Consider the following 25,630-nt stretch of genomic DNA (forward strand, 5'->3'; position numbering starts at 1 on the left):
GAGCCTCAGAAGAACCGGGAGGAGACCGGCGAGAAGCTTACAGAAGACCTGAAGGCAATTACCGCTGTCTCTCACAGCTTCTCCCAACCCTCCTGCCATCTCCGGCTGAGTGTGCCCACAGCAAATGCTGTGTCCCCCACCAATCAGCATGCGACACAGCCTGTGACATCACAGCGCAGTCAAATTTCCTGTGATCCAATCCATAGATGTTGCCGGGCCTTACCAAGACTGAGGGTGAAAGAAAGACAGACAAAGTAAGAGAGAGAGAGAGTTGAATAAAGAGTTACAGATCAAATGAGAGAGAGAGAGAGATGCAACAAACAGGCCAACGGACCGTCTCTAAAAAAAACGGACATTTCAGTGATGTGGAACAATCCTTCCAACAAAACAAAACAGATTCAAAGGATGGGAGTTGTTGTGAGGAATTTAACGATTCTGGTTCTTTAACGAATCCATTTAATATTTTTTTTTTGTACTTTTGAGGAAGAAGCACCGAATAATTCATGCTAACTATATGAAGATGTGTCCTATACAGTATTTTGTTATTATCTGTTGTAAACTAAAATACTGAACAAAAATTATAATATTTTGATAATATATACTGTATGAATGTACCATTACAACAAAACTCCTATGTTCTCTTAAGTCTCACAAATGTACTATACATTAGGGATGCGCACGAGTAATCGAGTAACTGAGTCCTTGTTCAGCTTTACATTTTCAACTAGTTAAAAACACTACTCAAATATCACAATTTGATATTCCTTTGTGCCTTTGCCTGCTGTGGGCAACAATGAAACTGCTTCTCTAACTTAAATTCTGCCGTTGCAACTCAATGCACTGGGTATACATGACGTAGGAATAGTTCACCCAAAAATGAGAATTGTCATTATTAAAAGTGATCGTATCGCTACAGAAGATTTATTATATTGTATTTCTCAAGATTTTTCAGGGGTTAAAGCACGAAGTGTTTAATAGTATTTGTCAGGATTTTTATTATTATTATTTGTTTCTGATCGTGCAGGCCAAACCGTAGAACTAATATAAATAAAAATAATAATAATAAAATATTTATTACTGTTTTATTTATTCAGAGTGTGCTGATGTTTAAATAATTAGATTTTTACCACAGAAATATTTCCGTTCATAACTGTGTAACAGTCTTTTACACACTCAACAGATTTCCCACTTACTTATCAAAAGTGTTTCCTTGTCGACTCAAGTTTATTATTAGTTTTAGATCTGCACACAAAAAGGTTAATTAATGTTTGACAAAGAAGCACTTGGTGCAGATGACCTGACACCAGTACTCGCTCGCACTGCAAAGCTTAATGCACAGACCCTATCTGATCATATACCAAAAAAATGTTGTCCTGCCTGTTTTCACTTAAGACATATTTGACTATTCACAGACTTTTTACAGTGTGCGCGTTCCCATGCTGGTAAAAAATTGCAGAGTGGTTTATCTACTTACTATAAACCTCCCTGTAATAATTGACCTATTAAATCGCCTTTGAACTGACACATTGGTAAAAAGCCTGTAAAAGTAGCACCTGTCAGCGATGTTGGTCAACAACAGACACCAGAAAATGTAGCTTTGTAACTTCAGATAAAGCTGACTGTTTTATGCTGCTGTGTTCACCCCACGAACCATGGATAAACGCGGACGGATGTTGTTGAGTTCGGCTTTGTGTCATTCAAAACTGTTACCATCCATCTGACCAAAGTAAGTTCATTGTTGTTACTTCTTCCCCGATTACAATTTATTATGTTAATGTTGCTTTTGTAAACCCATAAAATGTATTATTTCTCCATAAAACAATTGATCTATGAACAGAACAGCCAATACCGTGTATAATCACCTTTACACACTACTAAAAGATTGTTTGTCATTCTATGACCCTGCTCTATTTAAACATGGATCTTTTAGCCTGCACATGATTTATCTATTGGTGCAATAAATATTAACTTTATTTGATATAATCTGTTACCCTTATTTTATTTTATTTGACATCCATGACTACACAAAAAAAGACAATTGAAATTTTTTTATTGTGCAACTTTTGAGCACAGAAACGATGTGCTGCTTTTTTTCATGCTTTTATTTTGTCATAATACATTTTGCTTGCGCTTTAAGCAACACATTAATCATGCAGTAACAGACAAATGCAATGACTGATGTAAAAAGTGTGAAAAAAAAAAAAAAAAAAAAAAGACCCTCTCCTTGAAATCCGAACACAATTGGTCAAAAGAGACATATTACCTAATGTGCATGGTATTGGTGTCTCTTAATAGTTGTGCCTATATTTCTGCAACTGCGTTCTTAAGATTCCTTGGGTCATGCCGAGTACACTGATACAAAATTTGCCACAACTAGCCATACTTCCTGTATACTATCTTGAATTTGATTGAAAACCTACTTTTTCGAACTCCTCCTAGGCCGAAAGACCAATTCGCTCGAAATTTGTCATGTGTCATCTAGGGACATTCATAACAAAAAGTTCCCAAAAGCTTTTTGGTAGACTAAAAGGTTCTCAAACAGCACTTCAACGAATTAGATGGCAAGATGCCAAAGAGCATCAGAGGCTGTATCTCAGTGATGCTTTGCTATATTGACATGGAATTTTGACTCATTGGCATCAAACTCTGACATCACCACACAAATTCGGTGACAGTGCCAACTATTGGTCAAAAGTTGTCATTTTGGTCATAAAATGTTTTGTTTTATAACCATTTCTATTTATTTCATTTTTTTACAGCTTTTCTTAAAATCATTATCAGAAATGTCCAATCATACTTCCTTAAATGATGATGGTTTGCTTGGCTCTGTAACTGCTGCTTGTTATTTTTATTCATGCAGACCAAACCATCATAAATATCATAATAAAATAAAATAAAGTTTTTATTTTTAAACAAATAAAAATATTTTATATTGCTTTAGTTCTATTTTAGGTGTTTCAAGCTATCTGAATAATGCTTTAACATCATGACACATGCACTTAAAGGCCCTATGCCGAACCCTGATAACTGCTGCTTGCAGCTATATTTAATTTTTTCATTGTATTATTTAGCGCCATCTCGGCTACAACATAACTTCTTTTGTCGGGGTGCTGTATATTCAGCAGAGCATTAAATGCTGTTATAAACCCAATTCGGATGGGATTCGTTTTAATGTAATAATTACTAGAGCTTCTCTATGATTTTAATCTCATGCAAATAGGTCATATCAGAAATGACTCCCGACTGCGCTTAGGGATGGGCATGAGTACTCAAGTACTCGGAAGTGACAGCAATGACCGATCGTCAAAACGATTATCAATAATGATCATGCGTAACATGATGTTGTGTTGTTGAGGAGTTGGATGAGAGAAGGAGACATGATGGTGCCTTTGTGTGCTTTCAAGCAAAGACGAGTATGGCAATACTTGTAACATTTTGATTCTTATTGAATTCTACTCGGTGGAAAGAAAATCCAAAGCAGTACGAGAAACTTGAAGCTTATCAGACCGATATGTGCGCTTAATATCTGAACATGGGCAGAGCACATTTAATAAAAAGCCAAATTTCACCACTTGCTTTTCTGAAGAATAACATGTGTAATTATAAAAATGCGATAGTCTTTTTATGTAGACTTTATATGTGCATTTCATTTAGCAGATGCTTTAATTCAAAGCAATTTATAAAATTAATTACCCTAATGCTGTCAGTATTGGTTTCTATGTAAGCTCCAGGTGAGTGCAAATTTTTTTACTGTTATTTTTAAATCTATTTTTTTTAAGGTGTCATGACATGAGGAATCAAATTTGTCTTGATCTTTTGACGTGTAAGAGGTCATTGTACTGTAAAAACATACTGTAAGTTTCAGAACTCAAAACCTCCTCCTCACTGCAAAAAGAGAATTTGTTAAAACCAAGCTGCCAAAAAAAAAAAAAAAAGACTTCTCTACTTCCTTCACATTGTGATGTTACACTGTGGTAGACATTTGCATCTGACCGCCTCCACAACAACACAACTAATTTACCTGATCACTTCCGTGAGCTGTGAGATGTCAAGTTGAGAGAGCAGCTCAGTCAGAGACTATTTAGCAGAGATGGGCCACTTCTATTAAAATGAATGGGAGAAATTGGAACACCCAACAGTCAACAGATGAAGAGAGGAAGTCCCACCTTACAGGTAAAAGAGCCAATCTCCTTTTGAGATACAGATATCGCCTGTAAATAAACTCGACAACACGCATGCGCATTAGCTATACAAACCGGGAAACCAGTCTTCTTTACATCAGCGTAATCTGATGTAAAGAAGCACAATTCATGATTCCAGTGTTGTCAAATGTTACTGCTGATCTGAAATAATAGACAACCTTATGCAACATCACAACATTTATTTCCATCCAGAGTTGCATTAATTTTTGGTTGAGATCTTGTATTGATGATGGGAGAATCAAACCAGTCCGTTAAGTCTTCTCCATCACATCCCAAAGACTTGCAATGGGGTCAGGACTCTGTGGGGGCCAATTCATGTGTGAAAATGATTCCTCATGCTCCCTGAACCACTCTTTCACAATTTGAGCCTGATGGATCTTGGCATTGTCATTCTGGAATATGCCCGTGCCATCAGAGAAGAAAAAATCCATTGATGGGGTGACCTGGTCATTCAGTACATTCAGGTATTCAGCTGACTTAATTTTATTGCTGCATAATGTTGCTGAGCCTAGACGTGAGTAATTGAAGCAACCCCAGATCATAACACTGCCTCCAGAGGCGTGTACAGTGGGCACCATGCATGACGGGTGCATCACTTCATGCACTTCCCTTCTTACCCTGACGCACCCATCGCTTTGGAATAGGGTAAATCCGGACTCAGACCATATTACCCATTTCCATTGCTCCACAGTCCAAACTTTATGCTCCCTAGCAAACTGAAGTTGTTTTTTCCGATTAGCCTCACTAACAAATAGGGATGGGAATCGTTTGGAATTTAACGATTCCTGTTCCGAGTCCTCTTAACGATTCCGGTTCCTTAACGGTTCCAGTAACGATTCCAGTAGTTTTTTTAAGTACTTTTGAGGAAGAATTATTTGAAAATGAGAAATACAGTTCTTATTGGATTTACTGTCCTCTGCAGTCTGTTGCCAAATGATGAGATCTTTTAAGATTTCTACAGGGAAGATATAACAAATCAGAAATACATTTAATAAAATTCTTATAAAAGGTGTGTTTGCTGACTTTGAGACACATATCCAATCCAATAATTGATCCTAACTAAGCTATATCTGGACTATATCTAAACAAACTAGAAATAAGATGGCATGTTTCATTAATTCATTTTTTTATATATATAAAATTCCTTGTATTACAAAACTTGTATCTTTAATTAAAAATTGTCACATGAACAACCAGTCAGTAACTGCACTGCTTGATTAAAGTCTCACAGGTCTAAAGTCACATGACATAACAGTAACAGTTTAGACTGTGTTCTGTTGTCTAATGTTGTACTTCAAGCTTGTAAGACTTCAACAGTTCTTATATAATTTCGAGTTGGACATTCATAACTTGCACATCAGTGTAAGATTAATACAACACCGGACTAGACCGGAAGCACTGTATGTTTTGTGATTTAGATACAAAAGTATCACCTCATATGAGCCATACTTTCGGAAAATCTGACTGTTCCGGAAGCATTTTATGTTTCGCTGTAGATTCAAAAGAACCGACTCATCTAAATCGTTCTTTCGTGACCATACCGGAAGCACTGTCTGTTTCGCGCTGCAGATTCAACAGAACTGGCTCATAAGAGTCATTTGTATGTGTGTTTTACACTTTTGACCCAGTAGAGGGCAGCGCTGCTTCAGAAGTGCGCTGCTGGAAACAATGTCAAGAGTATCTCAGTATGGTGTTTCAGCCGCATCGGCAGAAAATTCACACAGGGGAACCATTTTTATATTTTTATTTTTTTTATTTTCTCCCATTTTCTCCCCAATTTGGTATGCCGAATTCCCAATGCACTCTAGGTCCTCGTGGTGGCGTAGTGACGCACCTCAATCCGGGTGGCGGAGGACGAATCTTAGTCGCCTCCGCATCTGAGACAGTCAATCCGCACATCTTATCACGTGGCTTGTTGAGCATGTTACCGCAGAGATGTAGCGTGTGTGGAGGCTCACGCTATTATTCGCGGCATCCACGCACAACTCGCTACGTGCCCCACCGAGAGCGAGAACCATATTATAGTGACCACAAAGAGGTTATCCCAATGTGACTCTACCCTCCCTAACAACCGGGCCAATTGGTTGCTTAGGTAGCCTAACTGGAGTCACTCGGCATGCCCTGGATTCGAACTTGCGACTCCAGGTGTGGTAGTCAGTGTCTTTACTTGCTGAGCTACCCATGCCCCCATGCAGGGGAATCATTAACAGAACCGAAACTCACAAAGATCATCCGATTCCAGTATTTTGTAAAGCATGAAACCAGTTCTGAACAAGAAGCAGTTCTCAGTTCCCAACCCTACTAACAAGTGGCTTTCTTGTGGCCACCCAGCTGTTATGTCCCAATACTGCAAGTTCTTGTCGCATTGTGCATGTGGAAATGCTCTTACTTTCACTATTAAACATAGCGTGAATTCTAATGTCAATTTTTTACGATGTGACTTTTTCCTGACCACATTTCTTCCGCAAAGCTGTCGGTTCCCCACTATCCTTCCAGGTTTTAATAATGTGTTGGACAGTTCTTAACCCAATTCCAGTGATTTCAGCAATCTCCTCAGTTGGTTTCTTTGCTTGATGCAGGCCAACAATTTGCCCCTTCTGTTGACATTGACATTTTAATTTATGAGTAATCAATTAAAAAAATTTTTACCCATCCATAATGTATTATTGCATTAATTAGAAGCTGATATAGCCCGATTTAATAGCTAAGAGGTAATACATTCTCAATCTAAATATTCAAATTGAGAATTTATATAGATGGATTTATTGAAGTGTATGGCAAACGGATGACACAGTGTATTATTTTATGCGATTTAAAAAAAACAAAAAAAAAAAAAAACACACCCCCGTAAAGTTGTAAATAATGTATCTGAAAATCAAATCCAAAAATATTGTCCCTTAAAAGTGAAAAAGTGCATTCCTGACACTGGGTGCAAGCATGCAGACATTCAAGGACCAATATTAGAACAAAACTTTATCAAATATAAAGAACTGTTTCTGGAACCCATACAAAAGAAAATACATTTGACAATAGAACACAGGCACTCCATGCACAAGCAGTCAGGCAGGACTTCAAGAAGTGTAGGCTGCCCACGTGCTTCGCTCAGGAGGAAGAGGTTGCCATGACCCAGCCTCAGAGACCCTAGTCTGCACAGGTACTCAGAGAGCAGAGAGTTCATTCAATCCCCGTCTTAGGACAATCAGACCAGGACCAGTGAGACATCCTTTCACTTACGTGTCAAACAAATACACAGAGCATTAGTGCAGCTCTTAGGTTATACACTTGTTCTTTTCATCGAGCTCAGGAATTTTGGTTATACACTGACCTTTCTTTTTATTGTAAAATGTAGGAAAACTAGCTTGTAGACCAGTGGTTCTCAACCTTTTTTTGGTGACGATAGATTTGATTAACATGACTGATAAACGCCCCCCCCCCCCCCCCCATTTGTAACCTAACGCACCCCTCTACTAATTTGCTCTCATGCCACCTGGTATCCTTTGAACACCCACTGGGGGGTGGTACCACCCCTGTTGAGAAGCCCTGTTGTAGACTATAGAAGATGTGGATTGTGTGAACTGTGTGCAGCCTCTAAAACTAGAGAGAAGGCAGCTTCATATAAAATGTATGTGTATAAGTGTAACTGTCCAAGGCATGCACGTGCACGCCCCCCTATATATACGAAGGGTCCTGACACTGTGTCCTAATCATGTGACTAACCCATTTTACTAATAATAATGTGACATTTCAGAGTGAAACATAACACTCAACAAAATAAATAAAGAAGAGCAGGACTTGATTTTATACACTGGCAATTGTTTGAATCGTGAAAAGTGGGTTTTCCATACCACAATAGAGCAAGTCCTGAATGTGAGTTTGGAGTTGATTGTGAAGGAGTAGACCCCTGACCGGCACCCATTTTTTAGATGATTTTTGACCAGGACATGCAGGCTCAAGTTCAAATCCACCCTCGAGAACATCTCCGAAGTATTCCAATGTTAAAGGGGTCATGAAATGCTCTTTTGTTATAGTTTTATTATCTTCCCTGAGGTCCATTGGTAATGTTTTTTTGCAATAAAACAGTAATATATGACCATTTTCACCCTGTCTCTGGCCCTCTGTCTGAAACGCTCAGTTTTGGCATAAGCGCCTCCTTAAAACATCAATGTAAACACCCACTTTTCTGATTGGCTAACATTGTGCAGCCCCTCAAATAGAGCCATTTCTGAAACTCAATAGGAAGAAACTGAATAAGCACCAAAACATAATAAAACTAAATGTCAGGGCTGACACATAATGCACATCCAACACATTCAGGGCTCCAGACTAAAAAAATTACTTAAGAGCCACTGGCTCCTTAACTGAAACATTAGGGAGCTAAATGGCTGTTTTTAGTAGCCAAATCACTTAATTGCTCAATTAAGATTGTTGTTCAGAAACAAGATAGAAAGCTGAAGAAAAGGAAGACCCATTAATTGGAGGTTTAATACATTTATATAAAAAAAGTATATATTTACTTAGAAGATACGCAAGTTTGCATTACCCTTTTGTCTCAAATGTTCACACCCCTTTCAAAATGTATACAAATATAGGAGATAAAAGATTTTTTTTATTTAGTACTGGCCTTCAGAATCTACATAAGCAGAGATTTACATAAAGCATAGTATGCATATAGTAGTGTGTTGCTTTCTTGAGCATCAAACAGGGCTGGGACGATTCATCGACGTAATCGATTACAGAAATACGTCGATTTGCATAACATGAACCGTGTGTCGCAATGGAGTAATTAAAATGGTAGCTCCCGGTTTAAGTATGGATTCCCCTGAAGAACAAGCTGCAGCTAAAAAAAACTCGCCTAGGGTCATCTAATGCGTGGGAGTATTTTAGCCAGAGACCCAACAATGTGGTGCTGTGTAAGCTATGCAAATTGGAAATGGCTTATCACAGCAGTACAACCGCCATGAACGAACACATGAAGCAAAAGCATCCCGGAGCACTTTGTCAAGATGGCAGCAAGGCAGCACCGTAAGTCCTGTTTATTTTTTGGCCCCACCCAAGCATGACATATTAGTATTACAACATGTGTTTCTGTTAGTAGTAGTAACTTTAAATTGATTTTCTAAATGTTTCCTCATCGCCTCCATGTTAAAAGGAATTTCTGCACCGCTGCTAATGTATGGTGACCATACGTCCTCTCTTTCCCGGACATGTCCTCTTTTTGGGACCTTAAAAAAGCATCCAGCCGGGATTTCTAAATTTGCGAAAATGTCCGGGATTCGGCTTTAGTTGCATTATGATGTGCATCTGGTCTAATACTTAATTGTGTGTGCGCGCATATTTGCATTGCTTTAACCCCTCTTTGTAAGTCCCGCCTTCTCGCACACCAATCGGTCAATTATGAGAGGCTTGCAGCAACTATTGTCCAAATTCCTGCCTGTCAATCTCTCCGCGAACGCGCAAAGCACTGTGGTGTTTGCCATCAAACAGTTGCTTGACAGCAGCAGCAAATGGCAGCTGAGTGGAAACAATACCCAAACGAAAGTGCAAATTTACAGAAGATTTGCACAAAAAATTCCCATGCTTTCATCCAGGTCGAGATCCGTGGGAAGCAGAATGTATGACATGTAAACTGGCACTTATGTGTCAGTTGCTAATAAAGGTGCAAGTGATTTAGAAGCACACATTAGCTCTGCGAAGCATAAAGGGTCAGCAAAAGGTGAAAGTTCATCAGGTAAATTAACGGACTACTTTTGCGACCAGGTAAAATTATCACATTGCTTCATTTTCCATGGCCATTCAAAATAATAGTAATAGTAAATGAAGGTACACTCATGGCATCAAATATTTTATTTTAGTACACGGACATTCAAAAGAATGTTGAAAATTTTTATTTATATATATTTCTGTTATGCTAATAGAGTGTCTTTTTCACTGTTTGCATATTAAAGTTTGCATTCATAGTAACACTGTTTTTTGTTGCAGAATAATGCCCTGCAGTGCACACTTTGTTTCTGTTTAAGAGAAGATGATTTAATAAAATATAGAAGTATTAATGAGACAAGTTTTGAATATTTATTTTAGGTTAATTAATTGTTATATTAATCAAGTAATAATTATAAAAAAATCTTTAGAATAATCGGCAAATTAGTTGTTAGATTAATCGATTAATCAGAAAAAGAATCGTTAGATTAATCTTTAAAAAAATAATCGTTAGGTGCAGCCCTAGCATCAATGAATGTTTGCACCTTGTGTAATAGTTGTGTATGAGTCACTCAACTGTCCAAAGTGTCAAAAGCTGGATCTCACAACCACATATACATATTAGTGGTGTAACAGTTCTCAGTAAAAAACCAAACCATACGGTTCACCAACCATGGTTCAGTAAGAATTTGCTCCGTGGTTCATCTCTAGTTTAATAACGCATCTGGATCATACACTTTGGTGAAGAAAATAAAGCACCAAATAGACATATGCAGTTGTAACCTCCGCTAACGCACCTGTATGGCTCTGTAGATGGACACACTCCGCATGCGTTTCACTCGGGTCAACTTTCTACAGAGAGAAGCTGTCCTATAAACTGTTAGTATGTTAAATCAGTTAATGACATCACAGGCAAAATGGCAAGCGGAGAAAACAAGCCGCAAGAGAGAAGCCCCTGCATCATTTAAGTCTCCTGTCTGGTAACTTTTTCTTTATACAGTCAATTACAACAGCGATGGTCAAAATCATTTACAAAACAGGCACTGTTTGCAGACACTGCTCAACGAGAGAGCCGTATACTGGTAATACATTAATATTTGATTAGCTATTTACGCTGACATCACCTGAGGATATATAGCGCGTGGTGTGCACAGAGCCACAGGTTTTTAAGCAGGCACTCTGTGCTAGTTCAGACAGACATGAAACAAGAACTAAAGTGCTTGGAGTGTTCATAGCCAAAGTTATGTTTGTAGTAACCATGACAGTAACCATGTTAATTCTGAGGTTCCTATGATTTTACTACAAATACAATGTTTAAACTATGGTTACGGTAGTGAAATCATGGTGATTTGTAGTGAGGGCAAATCTCTTGAAGTGTGTCACCAAATAGAATATTTTTATTTTGGATCTGGTAGTAATATTTATTTCCCTGACATGAAGTCTCAAGTCTCATTTATTTATAAAGCATTTTCAAACTACACTGTAGCACCAAAGTGCTGTATATTGAAAATAAAATACAAAACAACTATAAACACATCACACAATAACCAAAACAGTAGGAAATAAAAACTAGCATAAAAAAGACAACACCCAGAGTCTATCAAGTATTAAAAGCCAATGAAAACCAAAACGTTTTTAAATGCGATTTAAAAATAGAAATAGAAGGATCTAATTTCAAAAAGTAGACATTTTTTCAGCAACTGAAAAAGCCTGATCCCCTTTGAGCTTTAAGCGTGATCTGGGAACAGTCAGTAGTAATTGATTGGCCGATCTCACTGATCTACATGAATAATGCAAATGTCTAAGCTCAGTGAGGTAACCAGGGGCCATACCATGAACCACTTTAAAAACAAACAACAGGACCTTGTATTGAATTCTATACTGTACTGGTAACCAATGTAGTGAAGCCAATACTGGTGAAATGTGGTCCCTCCTCTTAGTATTTGTGAGCAGCCTAGCAGCTGCATTTTGGACTAGCTGCAACTGTGGCATAGATGAATGACTAGTCGCCAAGTAAAGGGCATTGCAGTAGTCGAGGCGGGAAGAAATAAAAGCATGTATAACTTTCTTCAGATCGCTGAATGATAAAATCGATTTCATTTTGGCAATGGCTCTTAGTTGATAAAAACAACTTTTCACAACAGTCTTAATCTGCTTGTCAAATTTTAGTGCTGAATCAAAAACAACACTTGGCTTTGCAGATTAGCAGCCCATGGCCCTAAGCCATTGGTAATATCTGCACCACATACATCAGACCCAAAGATAATGATCTCCGTTTTCTTCTAATTTAATTGGAGAACCTTTTCTAAACATAACAACAACAAATTAAAAAAACTATTCACTCCAGGCTGCAAGGGGAGATAGATTTGAGTGTCATCTGCATAGAAGTGGTAAGTGGGGATGCACTGATACCACTTTTTCTCTTCCGATCTGATTCCGATATCGGAAATCTCAGTATCGGCCGATACCGATCCCAAGCCGATACCAGTGTTGTTTTTTTACATAATCAGTTTAGAATATCTTTACAATATTGTGTGGAACTAATTGGGAATACTCTTTAATATGTAAAGAAACACAAACCTCTAACTACACATTATTTCAATATAAATGTATAGCTTATTTAGAAAAACTTTGTTAACTAGTATACTGGATAATGTAGCAGCAAAATTAACAGCAATTCCAGTCTTCAAGTCTTCAGTAGAAAAGAAACCAGTGTTTTATTTTTGCCTTTTTTTTTTTCTTCCAAAAAAATGTTTCAACTTGCATCTGGACTTTAAAGGATTCAGATCTCTTTTTTGTTCAGTTTAGTTGTAAGACATCAGTCCACTTTTCATTCACAGTTATTTTTTGGAACCCATTCATCTTAAATATTATTATAAATTGTAAACAAATACTAATGATGCTATTAATAATAATAATAATAAATTGTTATTAATATTATTATTATTGACTTTTAATTTAAATATAACAGTAATATATTTAAATCATGCACTTTTTAAACCCTCATGCTTTTATTTTGACATTTTGAACTCTCCAGGAAGTCCTGTATGTGTCTGTTTGTAGGCAAGTTCACAATAGTTTAATTCGCTTCTTATTCAAATTCTGGTAAAATGCGCCTCCGGTGCCGTTCTAAATGCATATAAGTGAACCGAACTATTGAGCATCTACATCTGAGATGCTGTTCTTGAGCAGCGCTCAAATATTGCGCACCACTATGAAGGCTAAAAATAGCCACTAGTGCATCACCAGCCTGTGCGTGAGTTTGTGTCAACAGAGCAGCACCATTCACTAACGCGCTGGTGCTGCGCATACTATATATTTACTTATTAAACACAGCTTTTTGTGATTCACAGAGCTATCGCACATCTTCAAGTGGCTTTGAATAAAACGCACGAGTCATATGAACTGCTTTAATGGTGTTTTTATGGTTCTTTTATGTCATTTTTGGAGCTTGACAGTAACGAACATGACTAACACACAGTATCGGATTTGGATCCGGCTCGTCAGACTGATACCCGATCTGTCTAAAAGCTTCAGTATCAGAGCCGATACTGATCCAGGTATCAGATCGGTGCATCCCTAGTGGTAAGATATAACACATTTCTTAAAAATCATACCGTACCGAAACCATGACCCTAAAACCGTGATACAAACCGAACCGTAAGAAATTTGAAGTGGTGCAGGACTTTAAATTATAAAGAAGCCCGAATTACACATGGGACTTCTATTTTGGAATGTCTGCGCTCCCAGTTGTGAACACACTGACGGATGATTCGCTGAGAAAGTGGCTATGATTCAAACTGCTAACCTGAGCTCTTGAGTTCAAACCCTCAGTTATTTTCGGGTGATTCATGAAAAAGGCCTGGTTCAAAAGAGTTATTTGGTCACGACTCTCTCGCGCTGGTTTGTTGTTGCATGCAGTGCAGCGAGCTCGTCACAACAGAACGGGTGAAAAGTTGCTGAAAGATGTATTCAATAACTCACAAGATGATATCTGACAAAACCGCATATGAACACACACAACCCAACTGTCGCCAATGGCGACTAGATTTTAAATTATTGTCGCAATCTATTTTTGGCTGCATTTGTGACCATTTTAGTCACAGTCTGGAGCCCAGACATTGCATCCGAATATATTAAAATGTTCATCTCAAGCACAACAGTTAACACTCACAACCAGTCTACACCAGATGCTAGAGTCGCGTCGCATCAAAAGCAATAGAAGAATCCATAACAGTCAATGATGTTGTCTATCATGCAAATTGCTCGTTGCGGTGCATCGTGTTGCGCTGACAGTAAACAGATGTCCCGTTCCATTTTGCACTGCACACAAGGGCGCTACTACTGCCAACAACACAAATAAACGGTTTAGAAAGTTCGTGTTGACACACCCGGTGTAAACGATGTCAGCACGTCAGTCATGGTGATGTATGAAAATATTCATGTCATATAACTGTTTACTCGATCGCATCCAAGTGTTTTTAACTGCCCCATCCTTCAATAACAGTTCCTTTGCAAAACTTGAATCGTACAAACTAAAAATAACGCAGATGGGCAAGAGCGTCCGTGATGCGTTTGTGCTCAAAACAGCAATGCAACAGCTGAATGACAGAAAGCTTCTCTTCTTCAGAGTTGTAATTTGATAATGCATCTTTTAAAAGCAGCCCAAGATATCAAGTGGCCAAAGACTGTTAAACTGTTTATGTAGAAAATCATTTCAATCCATACAGGCACATGAAGGTGTCCTGTGTAAGTCCACTTAGGATGAATGTCCCATGACAAGCCCAATCTCTCTCTTCTCTTCACCTGTGTGACTGACTGAGCACCAGTGGGCGGGAACATGGGTGCAATGACGGAAAAATAGGTGTTGCATATGCAGATGTATTTGGTCCTTGTAATGTCACACCTTGAGCCGTTTTTGTAGCTTGGTTTAAATAAATGCTATTTTTCTTCTAAGGAGGAAGTTTTTAGTTCTGAAACTTACAGTATGTTTTTATAGTACAATGACATCTTATGTCAAAAGATCAATGAAAATTTGATTCCTCATATCATGACCCCTTTAAAGGGATAGTTCACCTAAAAATGAAAATTCTCTCATTATTTACTCACCCTCATGCTATCCCAGATGGGTATGACTGTCTTCAGCAGAACACAAGCAAAGATTTTTGGAAGAATATCTCAGCTCTGTAGGTCCATACAATGAAAGTGAATTGGTGCCACATTTTTGAAGCCCCAAAAAACATATAAAGCCATCATAAAAGTAATCTATTCCCAATCCACTGGATTAATTAATGTCTTCTGAAGCAAAATGCTAGGGGTGTTGTAAGGAATAGATCAATATTTAAAACTTTTTTTTTTTCCTAAAAATTGGGATGAAGTAACGCAGCCTCTCGCGTGACGTAGGCGCCTTGGCAAGTTCACACGAGAACAGGCATGTGAATTACAAGAAAAAACATAAGCGCAGTGTTGCTTTCAACAGAGGATCATAGATATTCATACATAGTTTGAATCACTATGACTGCAAGAAAATGGAGAAGATGCCTCAGACAGAGCTCCTTGCTCAGACCGCTGCATAAACTGTTTTGTGTGGAAACAGTATTGCGGTTCATAGGAACAGCTGCTAATAGGTATCTACATACGAATACCTATGCAGAGGAGGTTTATGTGCTTATGTCAAGCGAGACAATTTGAACTCCAACCATGTCAACGAGCCGGCCGGAAGCGAACATTTTTAGTAAAATAAGTTTGAAATATTGATCCATTTCTTACACACACCTAGCGTTTCACTTCAGAAGACATTAATTAATCCACTGGATTGCTTTTACTTTTATGCCAGCTTTATGTGCTTTTTGGAGCTTCAAAGATTTGCCACCCATTCACTTGCACTGTATGGACCTACAGAGCTGAGATATTCTTCTAAAGAATCTTTGTTTGTGTTCTGCAGAACAAAGAAAGTCATACACATCTGGGATGGCATAAGGGTGAGTAAATTATAGGAGAATTTACATTTTTGGGTGAAATATACACCTTTAACACTTTTTTTCCCCAAATCTTTGTTATTTGCTATTATTGCTGTAACCTTTATAACATTACTTTATCTATTAGCATTACCTACAACCATAGCCTAAAATAATGCCTAAATTGTTATTTGGCAATTGGATAACATTATTTTCCACGTCTGTGGCACCTAGGCTAGTTCATGTAACCCCAAAGAAAGTTGCTTCAGAGGTGGAGCGAGTTAATACATTTTGAAATATTTTTTTCTTAGGCATAATGTGCACTGATGTATTGTGCACAATAAGACCAGGAATGTGCATCAAGATAGCAAATAGAGTCAATTTCGACTAATGTTGACTTAGCCTATATGAGATTGCTCTGTGGGTGCACCTACCAATTGTGATGGGATAAAACTAGAAAACTAGCGACCGACAAAATGTAACAACGCTTGTCAAGGTTGGTGGGACATAAATCTGAATAAACAAACATACTTTTAAGAACTTGGTTTAAACACAATCAGAGCAAAAAGCATGAGTGAACAAAATGAGCATTGAAAGGAAAACTATAGAATTATTTTGCAATGCAACAGCAAACACTTACAGGCATTTTTAGTAGTTATGGATTCAAGGGTCAAATCAGTTTTGAAAAATCAACAGTTTAAACACTTCATCATTGAATAAAGCTAGAGAAAAGTAAATCCTTAGAGCTATTTCTCAAAAACAACACCATTCCACTCGTCTCATTAAAGAGTCTCTGCCAGCTGAGCAACTATTGAATAAATAATAATGTTGCTGTTTTAACTGTCAATCATGCAACTGTACTAGTGATAATTGCTTCTGAGGAGGAGCTTTAAGACTCAGCAAGGATTCAGAGCACCCTGGACTGAGCTGAGGCACTACTTGGCAACGTGACAGTGTTTGCAACCCAGTTTATAAGTCCAGTTTTTAGTCAGACTTTTAGACTAGACTCACTTCAGCAAGACCAACGTAAAGCAACTGCACTTTCCCCATTGTAAAATGGAGAACACAATGCATTACATAAGTCTACCAAGCTATGGGCTACAGCTATTGTTACCAACAGGAAAACCTCTGATCCATTTGCTTCAGGGCATCACACAAGTATTCCCAAGACCAACCATAGGATGAATGCCTTCACAGAATGGTCACATTTTAGAGATGGTGGACAGCTGGTAAAGCTTCACAGATACTGTAAACCTCTGCTCATTTTGTCCATTGGCTCAGGCTTCTCATCTCTAGCTTCACACTCAAACCTGGCCCATCGTTAACAAAGCCAAATTCAATGCCACCAATCCTGATGTGATTCAGCCTATTTCCATCATTTCTGTGGCTACTCGTGGTGGTCTGTTTTGAATTTTTTCCCCCTCTGATTTTCTTGGCACATTTATTCCAAGCTGGAGTCTAGGAGAAGCCTCCCTTCTGGGAGAAGAAAAAAGAGCCAGAGAAAAGCCGTAAGCTCAGTGAGAGAGAATTCAGGCCGACTACCTTTTCCATCAACTGTGAGGGAGGACAAAGAGGAAGGAACGCTAAGGCAGGCTTTGTTTCTCCCTCGCAGGGCATTGTTTTAACCATTATGGCTCTGCCTCCAAATCCAATGCCCTAAAATGCACTCAAGAGAAAATGACTTGATTGGATATCATGATTGGATTTTAAGCTTCCTAGAGAATAGCCAGCGCTTCAACATGGGAAGATATCTGTGGTGCTTTAACTAGATTCAAATGGTAGTTTGGCTACATAAACAGGGATGTGCAAAACTACATTTTTCAAAATCAACTAGTCAGTGGTTTGCATGAACAACAAATGTATTCCCTCCAGGGGTGGAAAGAGTACTGAAAAATCATACTCAAATAAAAGTACTATTAGCCTACTTCCCACATTTTTTTAGTGTAAGTAGACAAACACAAGTTGTACGTAAGTACATGCCCTAAAACCTTAAGTAGGAGAATAAAAAGTAGCTAATTTAAAAATACTCAAGAGTAGTGAGTATTGAGTTGTGATTGCTAAACACTGCAAGCTGCAATTTAAAAATGTATCATAGGCTTCATGCTGTACTGTAATTAGGTATGGGAATCGTAAGGAATTTAACGATTTCAGTTCCGATTCCTCTTCCTTAACTGTTCCAGTAACGATTCCAGCAACTTGGAAATAAGAGATGCAATTATTATTGCATTTACTGTCCTGTGCAGTCTGTTGCCACATAATGAGACCATTTCAAATTTATACAGAGCAGATATAACAAATTACAAATAAAATGTAAAACAATTCTTGTAAAAGGTGTGTGACTATTTAGAGGTTATAAATGCAACACCATAATTGCTCCTAACTACCTATTAAATAAAAACTTTAAACAAAGAAGGAATGTGATAGCATATTTCATTAATGTATTTAATGCAAAATGGAAGATCAGTTCATGTGTAGGGTCTAAATAACCCTTAATGCCCACAGAGTGAGTTTTTCTGCACATAAAACAATGTTCAAAACAACAATTCTGGAACCAATACGGCTTAAAAAGTGGGTGGACACTGTATTGTAGATGAACTAGTCGGCTTTTGGATTATTGGTCAAACATCGTGACCCATCCCTAATAACTACCCTAGACCACAAATTCATATTTCAGCCATCAGTATGGCTGCACTTTGTGTTAGATGCACAGCAGTGGTCTAAACATTGTGTAAAATTGTGAAAAACTGGCTGTGTTCCAGTCTGAGGTAGTGTCGATGTGCTTCTTTTGGTTCATGCTATACCAATGAGAGAATAAGAAATTGAGAGAGAGTGCAGTAGCTGTCGATATGTATCAGGTGATGCAGTAGCCAGAGGTATGGAGGCCCATGGAGACTCTCTGCTGGACGGAGTGCCTGGGGCCATTTTCAGCCTCTGCAGCAGAAGATGTTGCAAACATTGGGAGGAGCGTGGAACAGACAGAGTAACAGATATTTACGCAATAATCTTCAAGTCAGAATGCTTTCATAAAGCTGTGATGTGTCTCTGTACAGTATGTCCAATAAGAACCGTAGCTACTGTATGTACAGAACGGAATACTACTGAATCACTTACTACGTAATACTGGCTCCTACTTTCATCAACATTATGTGAAACAATACTCATTAACAAATGATAAACATTTCAAATGTGTTCTTATGTGCAAACACTCACTGAGCACTTCATAAGGAAAACTATGGTCCAAATAAAGTGCCCGACAAGGTCTTCTGCTGTTGTAGCCCATACGCCTCAAGGTTCGACGTGTTGTGCATTCTGAGATGCTATTCTGCTCATTACAATTGTACAGTGTGGTTACCTGAGTTACCGTAGCCTTTCTATCAGCTCGAACCAGTCTGGCCATTCTCCATTGACCTCTCTCATCAACAAGGAGTTTCCAACTGCAGAACTGCCACTCACTGGATGTTTTTTGTTTTTGGCACCATTCTGAGTAACTTTAGAGACTGTTGTGCGTGAAAATCCCAGAAGATCAGCAGTTATAGAATAATGTGTAAATCGGACGTTTCAACACGATACAATCTTATATCGATTCTCTTGGGCTGCGAGCCATATTTGCCGATACTTCAAAGTCTGCTGCAATACGATTTCAATTTGATTCGATTCAGGACCCTGCGATCGATATTCCAGTATTATGTGCCTATAAAATAAAATCTGAATATTTTATTGTGCTCTCTGAAAAGTGCAAATTTAGTATCCACATTTGGGACATCAACAACAAAATAAGGTACTTCAGATAATAATATAAAAAAATAACGTCACACACAAGTGATCATCAATTGTTTGATAACAGCTTATTTTTCAAAGTACTTAAATACCCATCACTTGTTTCCAACTATCCGTGCTATCCGCAGTTTTCTTGGCTACAACTTCCACAGTTGTACTGAAAAATTCTGTTACAGTTAACTGGGATAAATGTTAGTAAGGGTGTTGTTGTGTAATGTGTAAAGTCTTATAACTGAAGCTGGAGCTGAGCAGGTGTTTCTCTTTCACTCATTAGTGCTGTTCAGAATGTCGGCGTTGTCAAGATGTTTCACATGATGGCTGAACTGCTCCATGGTACTTTAAAATAGCAAATTCTCATGTAAAATTCAAATGGATCACACACGCAATGATATCGATGGAAGCCCAAATTAATTGTGCATGTGAGCCACTCTGTGTTTGTCATGAGAGCTCGCATTTTAAGGAGCACCCGGGTGACGTGCTTGCACTGATCCTGTCACTGGTCTGGAGCTCGTGTTTCGCGGGAAGCTTGGTTGATGCGCGCGCATGGATAGCAGAGAGCAATTTGGCTTCACAGACCCTGCGCACATCCTTGTCCCGCATGAAAAGCATATTTAGCACTCATAAAGTGAAATGAATGTAATAAGGTTTTTTCATCGCCTGACGGAAATGCGTACAGACATGGCTGACATGAGTATTAAAATAAAGGTGCATCTTTTAAAAAATGTCTATATCAATATTTGCGCGTTGTATCGATAACACTGGATCGTTGGTTATTGGATCAACGCATCGATCCAGATCGATGGATCGTTACACACCTATTATAGAAATACTCGAATCAGCCCGACTGGCACCAACAAATTTAAGCAAATATATAAATGCCATGAACGGCGTGTTTGTGTGTCATTTAGTTGAACTCCGAGCATCACTGAGCCACACCGCGGATGTCAACCAGAGCAGCTGTTGTCCAGAAAAGCGCGTTGAGCACTCTGATGTACGCGCCTTCAGCAGAGACTCGTGCCAAACTCCCTCGAAACTAGAAACGACCAAATATAAACTTTGATAGTGAACGCAAAGCACTCCAGTTTCATTTTAATTTAACAATTGTGTAATGGCAAATGTTCCTGGTCAAATTGGGTTCATTCACGCATTGTTAATGACATGGAGTGACACAGAGGAGATGACGCACGCTTACTCTATGGCTGTCTCTCGTTTGGAAGGCTGCATCCTCCAGAGCTCGCATTTGTCGGCCGCATACTTCATCGAGGCTGACTCGTTTCAGAAAAGCGAGTAGGACACTTCGAATGCGACCTTCTTTCACGGGAATTCGGAGGATGCATGAGGTGTATCCTTCGTGGGCATTCACAACCCACAATTCTTTGTTTCAACGGAAATGTCTAAAAAAAAAGTGACACCAATTTGCCCGTAAATATGATGTTCAAATGCAAGAATTGTTAATTCCCAAGTTTAAGTACCTCAGTAGATGGGTGCAGAGTATATAATATGTATAATTATATTAATATATAATTAAAATAAAGTATTAGACTAAAAGTACACCTGTAAAATCTATTTTCTTTTCTCTTTACATCATTATAACTCTCCTAAAATGTACCTCATACATTCCCTTCTAAAGGGACTTTGTTCCCGTCTCACTCAAAGCGCACGCGCTTGTTAAAGAGTGACGTGCTGTCATAGCAACCATGTTACGTTCCGTTTCCGTTTGTCCTGCGAAGGCCGTCTCTTTAAAATGAGGCTTGTTTAAAGGAGGACGCTTAGTATACTGCAGCCTTCAAAGGACGCAGCCTTCGAAACGAGACACAACCGATTTCTGTGGAGTGATAAAATTATAAAATGAAATCTCAAAGATTTTGCTGAGAAATAAGGGCTCGTGGGTTTAATCAAAGAGCACTAAAATAACACGTGAAAGCGAAGAAATTAGGACACAAATTTTTACTATTGCTTAATATAATATTATATTATATAATATATTTTGAATTATATTTTTTATGAAAAATAACATACATATATATATTTTTTTAATGAATTAAAAAACAACAACAGTGTAAATATAAAATTTACTAAAACTAAAGTTGACCAAGAGACACATTTTAAGCATTTAGAAATATTTTTATTTACATTTTTTTTTTAATTCATTCATATAGTTTTAAAGCCTTTATAGGAAATCATATATCCTTATTTTATTATTTGATTTATATATTTGAAGTTAAATATGCAAAAATGACTTCTTAAGGTGTATGAAGCACACATGTACCTTAAGAAATGACAATTTATATGACAATTAATCGTGAAAGCCCTAAAAGAGAAAATTATCGTCAGCCAAATTTCATAATGACAGACCTAGTCTAACCTCTTGAAGAGAAATAGTCCAGCGTCTCATAGCAGTCGTAGCGTGCATGCGCCAACCACCAGTGTACGCGCACACAGTAAAATAAAGTATACTTTGAAAGGCTAGTGTTTGACTTTATGCAGATGCTAAGCGTTCGCGTCAAAACCGAAGTATACTTTGGGCTTAAGCCGACAACGTGTGTGGTCATGTAAACTCAACAAATGGCTGTCCTTTAACATTATATGGTCATAAATGGCTTAAGAATACAGTCGACACAGGTAGATTTTTACCCATTGTCCCAATTTTGCATTGCATGTAAACACCTTTACCGGCATTCTTACTGGCTTACCCAATATATACAAGTGTTATAAGCAACTGCGCATGCCTCTTCACAGTTTGACTTCAACAGCAGAGAATAACTTGATTATTTCAAATTTCATGTAAATGGGGTTTTCCTGTTTTGTGTGGTCTTTTGGAGTTATCAGCAGATTGCTGTGTAGGTAAAAGGTCTCAATGAGTTGACTAATATGCAAAAAATCTAACAAATATCACTTCCAGTTCAACTGACGGACTTGAAATGGAAGGTCATGTCTTGCACGCTGCATTGTGGGACACAGTTTGCAGTACACAGAATGTTCAGCTATTCTATTTATACAGAAAATATGCATACATAATGTAGAAATAGTAGCCTAATAGTATTATATTTCAAACATTGCTGTACACTACAACTGTCTAAGAAGAACAGACAGTGAGAAACCTGATGAAGGTTGGGTTGCCAAGAATGCACATGCATTCAAACGAAACACGGCTAATTCACTCATAATGCACTTGATGATGTGAAATCAGCTTTTGTTGATGATAGACCAAGTTGTATCTTCATCAGCCCCCCTGCTTGGAGTAAACTTCCCAAGCCAAATGCACTCAAACCAATAATTACACATTGGACACTGTAAGCACACTTTCCCTCTCCCTAAATCAGCATACCTGGCACACTAATGGACAATTGATACCAACGGGGACCAGTCCCTTTGCACTCGCATGTGAACAGAGCCAGATGTAATCACTTAAATAGGTACCTGAGCTTCAGCCATAATAGATAATTCATGTAATCAGTGATATAATTGTGAACACCTTTTAAATTTGACCCACATTTATTCAAGCAGCACTGTATTATTGTCATCTACTTGCTTTAATGATGAGAGACAAATTGCAGTGCATCACTATACATCTTAATTAAAGGGATAGTTCAACCAAAAATGAAAAGTAGTTTACTCACTCTCATGCCTCAATGTTATGAACTAATAGCTTCAGTCACCATTTACATTCATTGCATTATTTTTCCGTACAGTGAAAATGCAACTGTCAGTCACTAACATTCTGCATAACATCTGCTTTTGTTTATCAAAGGAGAAAGGAAGTAAAGGGGTTTTGGACGACATGGGGGTGAGTAAACGATGACAGAATTTATTTCTTTTTTGGGGGGGGTGAACTATCCCTTTAAATGCATCTTCTGAAACAAAGCATTTAAACAGTGGGTCACAACTTTCTCACTTCATTTATTGCATGCATTTATCCCTAAAAAGTCAAATGCAAGACAAAGGTGTCAGACTGTACCATCTTATTCCAGTTAAACAGAGCGTTTCCGACCCAACAGTGTCTAAAGTGAAGCGTGCTGCTGAAACTTTAACTTTAAAAGCTCAAACGCGTCTCTTTCTAAATTTCAGAGTTACTCGCGTGTTACAAACGCTCAATGACACTCACGCGCAACATCATGCTAATAGCAGTAAATGTCGCACGAGTTAGTATTAAAAACATTCCCGCTGTCCCGAAACGAGTCTTCCTCTTCATTTCAGCCTTTGCTAACACCATCATCATCCTCTCAATGTAGTCCCACAGTACTTTAAAAAATAAGAGGAAGGACAAACCAAAAACTGCTAAGCCCTGCTGCAAAAGACATGCACGAGAGCGACACAAATAAAGGGACGATTAATTTTTTATTTTATTTATTTTTTTACAAAACGTGTTCTCTTACCTCCGACCCGGTACATGTTGGCTGCCATGACTGCTGCCCCCGGTCCTGCCTGGCGTCTCCAGGTAGAGCTTTCTCTCGCCGCTGCCGCCGAAGAGTGCTGTGCGCTGGAAAATGGTGGATTGATCAATACGAAGCGAACCAGTGAAGGGATCTTAAAGAGACAGTGCACATATTTTTTTAAGCCGCGTTCTACGGAGCGGTGTGGAAGATTCCAAATCGCCCGCGTGTTTAGGAACACCTTCCCAACAAAGCGGGCTCCTCGATCAGGAGGAGAGACTTGGGCCACAGTACTGGATAGGGAGAGAGAGGGAGGGGAAGACGGTTTATAGGGACAGCATCGTTCTCATTTCGCGTTTTCCCCGCCTCTTTCAAATGGCTAGACCGTTGCTGTGCTACTCTGGACCCACTAGAGGCAAAACGAAACCAATAAACAACTGTTGCTCATAGACTGAGTTTGAAAATATATAAATAGGCATAAAAGAAAAGGAGATGTAGAATGGCCCATTTGAGTAATAGTAAAGACTAGGATTTTCCTGAAACACCCCTCAATAAATCACTTTCATCATTGTCCTTTAACACCTTCATTGTTGTAGATAGATAGATAGATAGATAGATAGATAGATAGATTAAAAAGGGTTAACAATTTCAAGTCAGGAACAAAAGCCCAACAAAGAGGCAAGTAGTAAGACATTTATTACACTCATTTTGTTCCAAATCTGTATGACTGACTTTCTTCTGTGAAACACAAAGGTGATGCTAAGAAAAATGTTAGCTTCAGTCAACATTCATTTCTATTGCATCTTTTTTTCCATTCAATGAAAGTAACAGTGACTGAGGCTATAAAATTCCACCTATCTTCTGTGTTCAATGAAAGCAAGACATTCAAATTTGTAACAACATGAAGGTGAAAACTTTGAAGCTCCGAAAAGCACGTAAAGGCAACATAAAAGTAATCCATAAGACACCAGAGGTTAATTCAGAAGCGTAGGTGCAATATGCACAAAGAATGCAAATCCCCAATAACAAAAGAAGAATGTGAAAGTGAAAGTGGAGATTTTAGTAAAAAAGGACTTAAATATCTATCTGTTTCTCACAAAAACCTATCATTTCACTTCTGAAGATACAGATTTAACCACTAGAGTAATATGGATTACTTTTATGCTGCCTTTATTTGATTTTTGGACCTTCAAAGTTCTGGCCACCATTCACTTGCATTGTATGGACCTACAGAGCTGAAATATTCTTCTAAAAATCTTGTGTTCAGCAGAAGAAAGAAAGTCATAAACATCTGGGATGGCATGAGGGTAAGTAAATCATGAGAGAATTTTTATTTTTGGAGGAACTGTCCCATGAATGAAGCACAGAGCCGAACAAGAAATCTTGGTAATCCACTCATTTAATTGGTGGTTCACAGCACTCTCACCTCATACATGAGGGAGAGAGAAGAGCAAGATGAAACACTCTGAGCATTACAAAAAAAAAAAAAAACAAGTCAAGAAATAAAGAAAAGGGGGGTACATCTGTACAGCAGATCACATCTGTCACCATCACTATTTTTCACCTGTGCACATATTCTATGAGCACACACCACACCCAACATGTAATGGGCAAATAAGAAAGG

General features: G+C 38.2%; 1 protein-coding gene across 1 annotated transcript in view; it reads right to left on the reverse strand.

Annotated features, from left to right (window-relative positions):
- LOC127455038 (metastasis-associated protein MTA1-like) overlaps window positions 1-24,309 on the reverse strand; it is a 79,457-nt gene extending 55,148 nt beyond the window's left edge. Inside the window, exon 1 of the mRNA XM_051722586.1 lies at window positions 24,010-24,309. Within this exon, the coding sequence (XP_051578546.1) occupies window positions 24,010-24,037 (28 nt within the window). The 5' untranslated portion in view covers window positions 24,038-24,309. The remainder of the gene's footprint in view (window positions 1-24,009) is intronic.
- Between the last annotated feature and the right edge of the window lie 1,321 nt (window positions 24,310-25,630).

The sequence above is a fragment of the Myxocyprinus asiaticus genome, chromosome 17 (genome assembly GCF_019703515.2).
Source record: "Myxocyprinus asiaticus isolate MX2 ecotype Aquarium Trade chromosome 17, UBuf_Myxa_2, whole genome shotgun sequence".
NCBI lineage: Eukaryota > Metazoa > Chordata > Actinopteri > Cypriniformes > Catostomidae > Myxocyprinus > Myxocyprinus asiaticus.